This window comes from Gekko japonicus, unplaced genomic scaffold (assembly GCF_001447785.1).
Source record: "Gekko japonicus isolate JY-2015 unplaced genomic scaffold, Gekko_japonicus_V1.1 scaffold1291, whole genome shotgun sequence".
Classification (NCBI taxonomy): domain Eukaryota; kingdom Metazoa; phylum Chordata; class Lepidosauria; order Squamata; family Gekkonidae; genus Gekko; species Gekko japonicus.
In genome coordinates, this window is record NW_015172043.1 from 82,059 (window position 1) to 95,159 (window position 13,101).

Sequence of the window (13,101 nt, forward strand, 5' to 3'; positions counted from 1 at the left end):
GCAGCGTTCGCAGAGCGTCTCCTGCGCACGCGCAGGAGACATTCTTGCACTTTCGGGGGGATTTTAACATCCCCCCGAATTTTTTTTTAAATTTTTTTATTTTTGTGCACACGTGGGGACTGGCCCACGTGTACACAAACCTCCCCCAGCCCCCCCCAGCTGCCCCCTCCGTGCTGATTTAAGTATCCGCACGGAGGGGGCAAGTTGGGAATTAGATATATAGATCTAGCCCAAGTCTTGCAAAAGTGATATCAGACTGAACTGAACAGAGGTTATTTTAACCATTCTAGGAGTAATCTGCTGATGATCTGGTTAAGGAAAAGTGTGCCAAATCCCCCTGGCCCATAAATAGGGTTGCCAGTCAAGGGATCCCATGGGATTACAACAAATCAGTGCACTTGGAGAAAATGGCTGCTTTGGAAGATGGACTCTATGGAATTATACCCCATTGAAGTCCCTTCCCTCCACAAACGGCACCCTCCTCAGGCTCCACTCCCAAAATCTCCAGGTATTTCCTAACTTGAAGCTGGCAACCTTACCCTGAAAAAGCACCCCCTGGCACCCAGTTTCTATCACAGGGAACTTTAGAATACAAGGGTCAAAAAGAGAGATAAAGAAGTATTTTTCCCCACTTAAGAGTTGTTATTGTACCAGTGGCTACAGGTAATGAGTTTCACTGGAAGTGGCTTCCCTTAATCTTGCCACAGGCAGAAGATGTCACTGACTGGAATGAGTGCATGGACTAAGCATGGACCTGTGCACAATCTATAGGCCATAGCTCAGTCCTTTTCTGCCAGCCTTCCCAATGCACAAATGAGCCTGTGAGGATTCCTATTATGTTGACCATTACTATTTGTAGCCTTGCGGGGAAGGGCGGGATATAAGCTGCAATCAATCAATCAATCAATCAATCAGTCAATCAATCAATGGAAACCCTCAGCAAAGACATTACAAGCTTATCAAATTCACCTTAGGTTTTGGCTTCTCTTTCTCTGGTGATTTATCCTTCATGACTGTATAGATGTCAGGTTCTTGAGGTCCTAAGGCCTGAAGAAGGGGAAAGACAGATGTTCATTATAAATGCAAATTAAATAAGCATGTTTTGAAATGCCTAAGCAAATAAGGAAATACTGGGGAATTTTTACTAGGGGTGCAAGAGGCCAAATGCAAGCCTGTCAGCATTCAAGAAGGACAGATTAAATATGTACATTTGTCAAAAAAATTCCCAAGAAAAGGATCACAAAACTGTGCAACGCAAGATTGCACTCTAGGGAAGGAAGGCCCATCTGAATGTTCTTAATGGCTTGAAATGGTGCAGTTGTTCTGTGTTCATGTGTGATGTGCTCAGATTCCTCTCATGATCTCTTTGGAGAGGTGGATCTGAGATGCGACACTAACAGTGCAATCCTCATAAGCATAAGGGGGAAGCCTTCTCCATACTACAGCAATTTCTGTTTGTGTTTCAAGGCTGGAGCTGCTGTCTCTCTTCAGAATATACAGTAGTAGAAAATAAGTTTGCAAATAAGCACACAGAGAAAGACAAAAATCTTACATTCTTGAGCCACCCCTTGTCCCAAAGGATATCACTTAGAACATGTCAGATTTATTGACATTAAAAGTTCTATCTAAAAGATCCAAAAGATCCAAAACAGCGGTTAGGAAGGTTATGTACATGTGTGTTTATGGTAATAACAGGTTGCCATGGACATGGTGGCAATCATCCTGGACATGGTGGCTGTTTCCCTGGGAACAGGAAGGCGGGAAGAGCCTTAGCAGGCAAGACAGACAGGTGACATTAATAGAAGAACTGGAATTGTGCAATGCTTGAATGGGTCAGCTGTGCACTAAAAAAAGGAAGAATAAGCCAGTCAACATGGTCAACAAGGGGAAGGCAAATAGCCAGAGCCTCAGCTCAAGTGGAGGCTGGCTGGAGATGCTGGCCTGGGGTTGACAGGTGGAAGTGAGGCCCAGGGGAAGGCAGAAGGGGTGAAGTGGACAGGGGGGAGGGAGGCATAAAAGCAGGCTCCTTGGAATAGGCCAGGGAGAAGCAGGGCTAGAGGCTTGTGGCTGAAAGTGAAGCCTTCCAGCCAGGAAGCCAAGGTCTCAGGTGATACAGAACCCCCTCCCTTCCCATTCTGAGGCCTGTAGGAGCATCCTGACAGCAGCGTGTGAGACGGTGGAAGGTGGTGTTTCCCCAGGGGCAGCCTTGGGGTATGACAAGGTGGTGGAGAATATAAGAAGAGACCTCGCTCTAGGCCATCCCTAACCACACTTGTGCTGCAACCACCCTGTGCTGCAACCACCCAAGTTGCTCTCCCTGACCTGGTCAGCGAATATTGCTGAAGCACTGAAAGCCCAGGAAGGCCCCAAGGAAGAGGCACCGGGTACCAGCATGGACCTTACCCAATTCGGGCAGTGGCTGGCTGGGCACCAGTCCCAGCTCCTACGAAAGGTGACCCAGAGGCAGCTGGGGGCCCAGACCCTGCTGCTCCAGGACTTCCAACAAGTCCTCAAGGCCACCAGGGCATCCCCGAATCCTGTTGGAAGGTTAGGCAGACCAGGACTGGCAATGGGACTAGGACATACTCCATGGTTCCCATTGACAAAGCTGGGGCCGGAAGACAACGTGGAAGAATTCTTGGAGACCTTAGAGTGGACCACAGAGGACACTCAATGGCCCAAGGAAAAGTGGTTGTTTATCCTGGGCCCATACCTATCTGGAGATGCCCATGCCGCTCTGCAGGCACTGGAAAAAATGGACACCACTGGTTACAACAAATTGAAGGCTGCTATATTGGATCGATATGAGGTCACCCCAGAAACCCAACAGCAGAAATTCAGGGTCATGACCTACCAACCCATGATGTGTCCACGAGCGTTGGTTGTGCCCGTTAGGGACTTGATGGCTCCAACCCACAACCGATGATGGGTGGTTTCAAGGTACCCTCAGGGACATTATCAACAAGTCCCTCTCTGAGGGACTGTTCCCAGGGGCTCTCAAGGAAGCAATGGTCCGCCCCCTCCTAAAAAAACCATCTCTGAATCCAACCGAATTGGCCAACTATCGGCAGGTTTCCAATTTGCCCTATTCGGGAAAATTAATAGAGAGGGCGGTAGCGATACAGTTACAGAGCTTTCTGGATGACGCTTCCATGCTAGATCCCTTCCAGTCCGGCTTCCACCCAGGCCATGGGGCGGAGACAGCACTGATCGCCCTCACAGACAACCTCCGGAGGCATCTGGATTGGGGTGGGATGGCGGTGCTGCTGTTGTTGGACCTGTCGGCGGCATTCAACACGGTCAATCATCAGCTGCTCGCCCACTGCCTCGCTGACATGGGGATTCAGGGGCTTGCCTTGCAATGGCTTGTCTCCTTCCTCCAGGGTTGGGGACAAAGGGTGGCACTTGGGAAGCAGCTATCCCGAAGGCACCCACTAAACTGTGGAGTGCAAGGGGCGATACTCTCCCCGATGCTATTTAACATCTATATACGCCCCCTTGCCCAGGTCGCCCGGAGGCATGGGCTAGGGTGTCACCAATCTGCGGGTGACAGCCAGCTCTATCTGTTTTTGGGCGGTCAGTCTGGCTCCAACCCGGAAGACCTGGACCGGGCGCTGCAGGACATGGTGGGATGGCTTAGACTGAGCCGACTGAAATTGAATCTGACGAAGACGGAGGTCCTGTGCCTGAATCGGAGCTGTTCGCGGGTAGGGATCCCATTACCGGCCTTCAGTGGGGTGCTGTTGGTGCCAGCGCCGAGGGTCAGGAGTTTGGGAGTGCTCCTGGATGCTTCCTTGACAATGGAGGCCCAGGTAGCAGCCACTGCCAAGGCAGCCTTTTACCATCTTTGGCTGGTTAGGCAGTTGGTTCCCTTCCTCGCACGCAAAGATCTGGCTTCAGTGATTCACGCAATGGTCACCTCGAGGTTGGACTACTGCAATGCTCTCTATGGGGCTGCCCTTGGGGCAACTCCGGAAGCTGCAGCTGGTGCCAAATGTGGCGGCTGGTGCCAAATGTTCCTATGCGGGAGCACAACCAGCCTATGCTAAAGTCGCTGCACTGGCTGCCAATAGCATTCCGGATCTGCTTTAAGGTGCTGGTTTTGACCTTTTGACCTTTGAAACGGAGATGAGCACCGCAACCCTAGAGTCGGACTCGACTGGCTTTTGAGCAAGGGAACCTTTACCTTACCTTTGACCTTTAAAGCCCTTTATGGTCAGGGGCCTGCCTACCTGAGGGACCGCCTTTCCCCGCACTGTGGTCAGGAACACAAAACCGCCTGGCCCTCCCTGGTCCTAAGGACACCAGGTTGGCATCGACCAGGACCAAGGCATTCTCCCTGGTGGCGCTGATGTACTGGAACGAGCTTCCAGGCGAGATCAGGACCCTGCGGAGCAGGGCCGTGAAAACAGAGCTTTTCTGCCAGGCATTCCAGTAGGAGCAGCACCACATTGGCTGAGCCTGTGCCGCTTTGCCAGCTGCACTTGCACTTTGTTATATGATACCACTACACACAAATGGTTTTAACTGTATTGATATGGAATGAATTTATGTATTTTATGTATGTACTCTATGTTGGTTTTATGGTTTTATGTAAGCCGCCCTGAGCCGCCTTGGCGGTAGGGCGGGGTAAAAGTAAAATTAATAAATAAATATGTGTGAGCTGGAGGCTAAAAAAACTGTGAGCTAGCTCACACTAACAAAGCTTAGAGGGAACACTGGTTGTGATGTTCTCTGCACCACTACATCCAGTGGAAATGTTGAACTGACATAGAGTAGCTCTGGACATTATCAGAAACTCTATGGTAAAGACTTTCTGGTGGTCTACAGCAGTACCCTACATCACTCCCAGGTTTTCTCCAGAAAAGACATACTGGTGCAGATGCCACCACCAGTTCCCCCCCCCCGCCCTTGCCACTTGTAGCCACAGTGATCAACTAGGGCTACTGTTGTGTCCACTGGCTGGGCATTGGAGCACATCCAATGGCCCATCCATATAGTAAGCGGAGGCACATCCATATAGTAAGCGGAGGCTCAGTATATCCTCTGTCTAAAAGGGAATAAAGAAGAAAGCAAAGACATACTGGTGCAGATCAGTGTTCCCTCTAGGGTGAGTTAGCTCACAGTTTTTAAGCCTCCGGCCCACAGATTTTCGCCTTCGCTCAGGAAGGATGGCTCCAGAGCAAACTAATTTACACAGTAGCCAAATCACTTGCTCACAACTTTACTGTTGGTAGCTCACAAAGCAGAATTTTTGCTCACAAGACTCCACAGCTTAGAGGGAACATTGGTGCAGATGCTACCACCAGTCCCCCCCCCGCCCTTGCCACTTGTAGCCACAGTGATCAACTAGGGCTACTGTTGTGTCCGCTGGCTGCCACCAGAGGCCAGCGCACACGCTGGAGCTTGAAACGGGAAGGACAATAGGGACTAGGATCTTAGTCCCTCCACTGGGGAACCAATAGGACCGTGGCGGGAGATTTAAACCCGCCAATGGGGCCCAGGGGTGTGTCTCCAGGGTGTGTATATAGTTGGCCTGCCGGCCGTTGGTTTTTGTCTTTGTTGTGTATGAATAAAGCGTGCTATGCACTACGCCAGTTTCTGTCGTTCCTCCACGTGGCAACCCACTAGACAATAGCTACCATAGGAGTCCTGGCAGGCTTAACTAGTACCCTGAATTCCAGTATTAAAGCTGCTGTTTAACAGCACCTTTTCTGCTGCTGGCCAGAGTGTCAAGCTCTATGTAGCCCCTGGACCTTCTTTCTGACCTCCCTCTTCTCCAGCCTCAGGAGGCTCTTTCTGTCCACTAAGAAGAAGAAGAAGAAGAGTTGGTTTTAATACCCCGCTCTTCACTGCCTGAAGAAGTCTCAGCGGTTTACACAACCCACAACAGACACCCTGTGAGGTAGGTGGGGCTGAGAGAGCTCTAAGAGAGCTGTGGCACACGGACACACAGCTGGCTTCATGTGGAGGAGTAGGGAATCAAACCTGGTACCCCAGATTAGAGTCCGACGCTCTTAACCACTACACCAAACTGGCACAGCATATCCCCTGGACCTCCAAACACGGTTTCTCTAGCTTTTTCTCTGCTACTTTTTACTCTCCCTCTCTGAGTCTTCTAGTTCTCATGGCAACTGGAACTAGTCAGCAGCTTGCTTTTTACCCTACATTAAATTTTAGTTCTCCACTCTTTACACAAGGTTTACACAAGGTTATACACTATTGATACTTACAGCATAGAGGGACCCTGGAAGCTCTGAGTGGCTTGCAGGATATTGAGGTTCCGATCCTTGAGCTGGGTGCTTCTCAACGTGCTTCCTCCCAAGACATACCACCTATTCAGGAGGATATGATAAATGGGAGTAACCGGCAGTGCAATAGTTCTGGTTTTAAAAATGCATTTTTATTCCCATTGCTACCACTTTAACTTTCCTAGGAGCTCAAATGTCATTTGAATGTGTCCAGCATCCACATTACACATTTATTATACTGATGAAGGTAGCGGCATAAACTGGACCAGGCTTACAGCCTTACAGGCTGTCCATTTATCTAATTTTGTGGATCAGAGGCAAGATTTCATAGCTGGTTTAGCACGGGGCAATATAATTGCCCATGCAGCAAAACCTACCTAGATCAACATGGTCTAGATTCAAGGCAGGGAACACTATAATGGATAGTTGACTGATCCAAGCATCTGGAATGCAAGTTAACCCCACCTTCCACAAGGGAACTCAGGCTGCAGTCACACGGAACAGAAGCCACACAAGTGAGATGGAAAACAGGCAGAGTTTCCGGGCGCGATCTCACCAGCACATCTGGGAAGCGTAGCACTCCCGTGGCTCAACCGAGGCTTCCAGCCGAAACTGCGTGGCAAAAAACTAGTACCTCGGAGGTACTAGTTTCCGGAAACTGCGGGGCAAGGGCGGGCGTCTGATCGCGTTTCCGGTGGCATCCGGCGCCCGCCCATGTCCCCTTGCAAATAAGGTGTGGGTTTTTTTTGTCCAAGTCTCTGTGGATGCGCACACGCACCCAACGGAGCATGCGCATTTGTCGTGTACACACAAAAAAAACCAGTTTGCCGCGGCGCACGCTTTTTCGTTGCGCGCCGGCTTGTCCTGTGATCAGCACCTCTCCCTTGCCATGGAACCTCCACGGTACCTCCACAGAACCTCCACGGGAGGTCTGATCGCATAACCACGCAGTAGTTTGCCCCAGGGCAAACAGCCACGCTTCTCCCCTGCAGTTTCCTGCCCGTGTGACCGGGGCCTCAGTGTAGCTTCCCCTGGCAGCAGAATATAAGGAAATATGGATTAAAAAAATAATAAAGGCCAGGGCATTGATGTTGCTTTTGACACTAGCACTGCCTTTGTGCTTCCGTCTGCATCACCATAATGCCTGCTAGATCCGTACATTTATAAACAGTTTTCTACAAAGGGTCTTCCAGTGTTCTCCCTTCCAAATGTGACTCTGTAAAGGCTGATCTGACATCTCCATCATGTAAGGAAGAAGTATGAACATTGCTGTGGACTGATGTCTCTTGAAAAATCGTGATGTGTAAAACACATGAATATTTATTACAAGAAACATTCTTGTCGAGTAGAAGCCACATATTCAGCCTGGTTTCCAAGTGCTGGGGTATTCAGAACCCAAATACTAAGAGTATTTATCTATAAATCTTTTGCAACAAGTGTGTTGTGATGGAGCTGAGGAAGGATACATTTTTTGATAACTTGCCTCTCTCTTCCAGAACAGCATTACTGTTCCCACGATACTCACAACAACCAGAACAATTGTGAGGGTGATCAGGCACATCCATATAGTAAGCGGAGGCTCAGTATATCCTCTGTCTAAAAGGGAATAAAGAAGAAAGCAAAGCATCCAGTACTCAAGGGACATTGACAGCCAGTGTTGGTTGCATGGTTTATAATCTGTAGCATGAAAATGAGTACCTGTGATAAAAAACTAAAATTTAATATAAATCTTGCAGCTTGTTCATGTAGACTGATGGCTTTGTATAACAACAACAACACAACATTTTATTTTCAATACATCCTGGGTGAATCTGAAATGTAATAGAATTAACATCCAGGTAAACCATATAGGTGGCACACAACTGCACATTGTCCATTTGCCCTCTCTCCCTGCACTGCACATTGGACACAAGCTTCTGAGAAGTTCTCCTGCATGCAGAAATCTAGTTAAAATGAATGGAAGTGGTGCAATGTTAAAAGTGCCTTTGACATTAACTTCCTGACATTGGGGCCCTGAGTGCATATGCTGTTCTCACACTAGAACCGTTGTTATACCAAATGTATGAAAGTATGAAGAAAGAGAGATGCTGAAGACCTTGAAAAGGAAGCAGAAAATTATGTGTGTCATATAGCATAAAAGGGATAGGGCATAGTTATACAGCTTTAGCTGGCTGTGGTGCAAATAGACATTGCAGTTAACTTTTTCAGTACTTACGGGAGAGAAAATATCTGCAAAAAAGGTAACTATGGACATAGGACTATTTAGAGAAATGCACACAGAGAAAAAATACTCTAATTGTGTGCAACATATTTAATTATTAAAGTTTGGTGTGCAGACTCTAATCTGGGAGAACCGGATTTGGTTCCCCACCCCTCCACTTGAATCTGACTGGATGACCTTGGGCAAGCCGTAGTTCTGATAAGGGCTGTTCTTGAAAAAGAGCAGTTTCTGTCAAGAGCTCTCTCAGCCCCACCTACCTCACAGGGTGTCTGTTGTTGGGAGGGGAAGGGAAAGGAGTTTGTAAGCCACTCTGAGATACCTTTGGGTAGTGAAGGGCAGGGTATAAATCCAATCTCCTCCTCTCTCCTCCCTCCTCCCCTCCCCCCCCCTCCTCCTCCTCCTTCTTCTTCTTCTTGGTTTTGCTAAAGCATTTGTTGTGTATATTCTGTGATGGCCAGAAGTTTAAAACTAGTCTACCCCAGGCCTGGGTTTTGGCTTCCCAGCTAATCCTGCTTCTGACTGTGCTTGGTTTCTTCTCCTTAGGGCCTTGGTCTTACCATCTGTCCTACCCAATTATGTTTAGTCATTAAAGTCTCCTGTCTATTCTATTCCCAGTATCCACCAATCCACAGAGCCTGTAAGACAGAGTTCTTCCACCGGCCTTTTGGTTGAGGCGACAGACGTCCCTCCCTCCTGGTTGATCTCCCATCAGTGGCCTGGATCTAAATAGCCATCTAGGAACCCACACGTCTGTTACATCTAAATTATGAAGACACCTGACAAAATTTTTACACGGTATTTTATGATCTATATTGTTTTAACTTGTTGTTTTGTTTTTAATTGTACTATATTGTATTAATACTGATGGAACCCGCCCTGATCCTGCTCACGGAGAGGGGCGGGATAAAAAACCAATAAAATAAATAAAAAATAAAAAGAATCCCAGTCCTAATCCATACTTCCAGCACGAGCCATCCATTCACAACTGCCCTGGACAGATATCCTGGCTATTTACCTTGCTTTAAATTCTAATAACACTTGTCTGAACTCCTTGAATGGACAAGGCATATGACTAATTCCTCAGTTTCAACCTGAAGATTTAGACTGCACTAAATTCCACTGGTATATAGATCTGATACTGCCTCCAAATCAATACTGACTATTCTTCCTGTTGCCCTGACCTGGATGGTCCAGGCAAGCCTGATCTCATGAGATATCAGAAACTATACAGGGTTCGGATTGGTGAGCACTTGAATGAGAGACCACCAAGGAAGTCCATGGTCACTACTCAGAAACAGCCAGGGACAAGAACATAAGAGAAGCCAATGTTGGATCAGGCCAACGGCCCATCTAGTCCAACACTCTGTCACACAGTGGCCAAAAATACCAGGTGCCATCAGAAGGTCCACCAGTGGGGCCAGGACACTAGAGGTCCTCCCACTATTGCACTCCCCCCAAGCACCAAGAATACAGAGCATCACTTGCCCAGCCTGAGTGTCCCTATCTATACCTTCCCTTCTGCCACTGATGGACTTCTGCTCCATATGTTAATCTATCTCCCTCTTGAGGCCATCCATGCTTGTAGCCTCCACCACCTCCTGTGGCAGTGAATTCCATGTGTTAATCACTCTTTGGGTAAAGAAGTACTTCCTTTTGCTCAGAAATTTAATTGAGTGCCCACGAGTTCTTGTATTGTGAGAAAGGGAGAAAAGTACTTCTTTCTCTACCTGCTCTATCCCATGCATAATCTTATAAACCTCAATCATGTCACCCCTCAGCTGTCGTTTTTCCAAGCTAAAGAGCCCCAAGTGCTTTAACCTTTCCTCATAGGGAAAGTCTTGCATCCCTTTTATCATTCTAGTTGCCCTTTTCTGCCCTTTTTCCAATGCTATAATATTCTCCTCCTCTGTATGACTCTTGTCTTGAAAACCCTACGGGGGACACAATAAATCGCCTGCAACTCGATGACACTTTCCACCACCATTCTCCCTGTATGATTCCCTTCTGCTGTGTTGCATGGCAACACAGAGGCCTGGAAAAAATGGCAATCTTTGAGGGGGGGGGAGGATTTGTTTCCTCCGAGGGCAATTTTTCAATTTTATTATTTTTTTAAAGGGGGTGGGAGAAAAAATCCAATTAAATATTTTCTCTTTTGAAATCAGTTGACTGCTTTTAAAATGTAAAACAAATGTATAGTATGGACATTCAAAAGCTACAATTTAATTTGATATCTAATATGTTGTGACTGTATGGGACTCTTTCTGTCCTAATAATACACTCTGTTTTTCCCTGTCTCTCACATAGCAAAAATAAAGATACATGCACTAAGTTAGCATAGGATCCTGCTTCTTTGTCTCAAGTACTGGGTATATTTTGCTTTTTAAAAACAATGGCATTTATACTTTTGAATTCCATAAATGTGCCAAATAGTACCACCCAGCCACACTAAGTTATAAGTGATGCTATTTATGTTGTTAAAAAGCAGTAAAATAAGATTAATAGGAAAGTAACTATTGCATATATTTCAATTTCTCCCTTACCATATTTTTTTAAGTGACACTGAATTAGCTTTTCATTAGCACAAATGACATTCATGATCTATTCGTAAATGTCATGTTTTCTTCATCAGATTGTGTGGTGCTTCTGTGAAGTCTGTCCACCAGAGACGGGGCATTTTATTTTAAACCTGCATTTTATTTTAAACTAGATTATGCATGTGTGTGTGTATTTCTGTCTGTCTTTACGAGTCAAACAAGAGAGTGTCAACAATTTTTTCAAAAACCTGAAGATATTTATCCCACTTTTCCCTGTGATAAACAGCGTTCTGAATTATTTGAAAACGTCATTGACCAGAGATGAAAAGTGGGATAAACACCATGGGAATCAAAGCCACTCTCAACCCAAACTATTAGATCGTCTTTTGTTTAATTTTCTCCTATATGAGTTTCAGGCAGAGGCATACAACATGCATTGCAAGAAGACAATCTATCTTGCTTTCATATAAAACAAACCAAAGTTGAAACCCATCACTTAAATTTTGTTGGTCAGACTCTTCTCCCACCAATCATGACCTGCCATAGAGAACTTACCTCTAAAAAGGATATATGTCCCCATTCCATGTATTTCTCTATGTTTCCATTTAGCTTGGCAGTAGTAAGCACCACTAGCAGAGGCATGTTCAGTTGGTTTAATAGCAACGTTGCAAATTTTAGTCACTGTTTGGTTCTCTTTTTCAGAAGAGAATGCTTCAGAAAATGGACACGTGTAAACGTTGATTCTCTCACCTCCTGAGTTAATTCGGTAATAAATAATTTTAAAGTCTGTATTTTCCTTTTGAAAAGGGAAGATAGCGTTGCAGGTTGTATTCACTCCTTCATTGGCGAAAGCAGTCTGGATTAAAGATTCCTGTTGTACTCTGAAAGTGCCTGTTAGAAGACAAAGGATTATTTTTACATTACCCAAGATCTGAATACACTACCCACTTAGATGTAGGGTTGCCAGACTCCCCGGTGGAGGTGGGGTTCCCCTGACACCCAGTAGGGTTACCAGGTCCCTTCGAGATGCTGTGGGGGGGACACTCCAGGAGCTGAAAGCATCACCCCCAACATGCCGATGACACCAGAAGTGACATCGCATGCTGTGCCTACGTCACCTGAAAGGGACGTAGGCATGCCAGGGGTGATGCTCTGGTGTTTGGGCAGAACTCTATGATAGACTCACCCTCAAACCATAGAATTTTGCCCAAATACCAGAGTGCCACCCTCCCAATGTCACTGACGTACCTGCATCACTTCTGGGTGACATAGTGTCATGGACCAGCCTCAGCCTGAGGTGCAGCCAGACTCTGACTCGCTTCCTGAGCCCAGCCTTGGTGAGGACCAGTGTGACTTGCAGCCTGACCAGTCTGATTGGCAACTGGAGCCCAGTGTGAGGACTCCTCAGAAGTTGAGCCTGAGTCCAGCATGGCGAAAGATGACTTCAGAGTAGAGGACACTCAGGAATTCCAGTCAGATAATACTGAGCTGACTGAAGTCAGGGAGCAAGTACCTCTGGAGGCACTTATAATTCCCCCAGATTCCATCCCCCTGCTCATAGAAAGAAAAAGGGCTAAGATCATAAGGCAATTGCAAGAACTCAGACAGAGTAAGAGATTAATGCAAAAATGGGGGGAATTTTGCAAAAATGGGGGGAATAGTAAAAAGGAAACTGAAGGGGTAGGACAGACCCCCATCTATGAAGTCCATCAGTGGCTATTAGCCAGAAGGTATAGATAGGAACTCACAGGCTGGGGCAAGTGATGCTCTGTATTCTTGGTGCTTGGATGGGGGTGGGGGACAGTGGAAGGTCTTCAAGTGTCCTGGCCCCACTGGTGTACCTCCTGATGGCACCTGGTATTTTTGGCCACAGTGTCACAGGGTGTTGGACAAGATGGGCCATTGGCCTGATCCAACACTAGCTTCTCTTATGTTCATATGATCTTGTGTACTTCCCTCACTCAGAGGCAAGATTTCCCCTCTGTTTTTGTTTCCCTTCATTGATTGAGCAGCCCTGGTAACATGTTTATTCTTCCCTTGAAGAAACCTTGTCTGTCCCATCCTGTCAGTAAGGTATATTTGGCTATTTGCTCAG

General features: G+C 46.8%; 1 protein-coding gene across 1 annotated transcript in view; it reads right to left on the bottom strand.

Annotated features, from left to right (window-relative positions):
* NFAM1 (NFAT activating protein with ITAM motif 1) overlaps positions 1–12,276 on the bottom strand; it is an 18,133-nt gene extending 5,857 nt beyond the window's left edge. Inside the window, exons 1-5 of the mRNA XM_015420686.1 lie at positions 12,255–12,276; positions 11,562–11,897; positions 7,735–7,847; positions 6,234–6,335; positions 970–1,047 (exon numbers count right to left, since the gene is read on the bottom strand). Of these exons, the coding sequence (XP_015276172.1) occupies positions 970–1,047; positions 6,234–6,335; positions 7,735–7,847; positions 11,562–11,897; positions 12,255–12,276 (651 nt within the window). The remainder of the gene's footprint in view (positions 1–969; positions 1,048–6,233; positions 6,336–7,734; positions 7,848–11,561; positions 11,898–12,254) is intronic.
* Between the last annotated feature and the right edge of the window lie 825 nt (positions 12,277–13,101).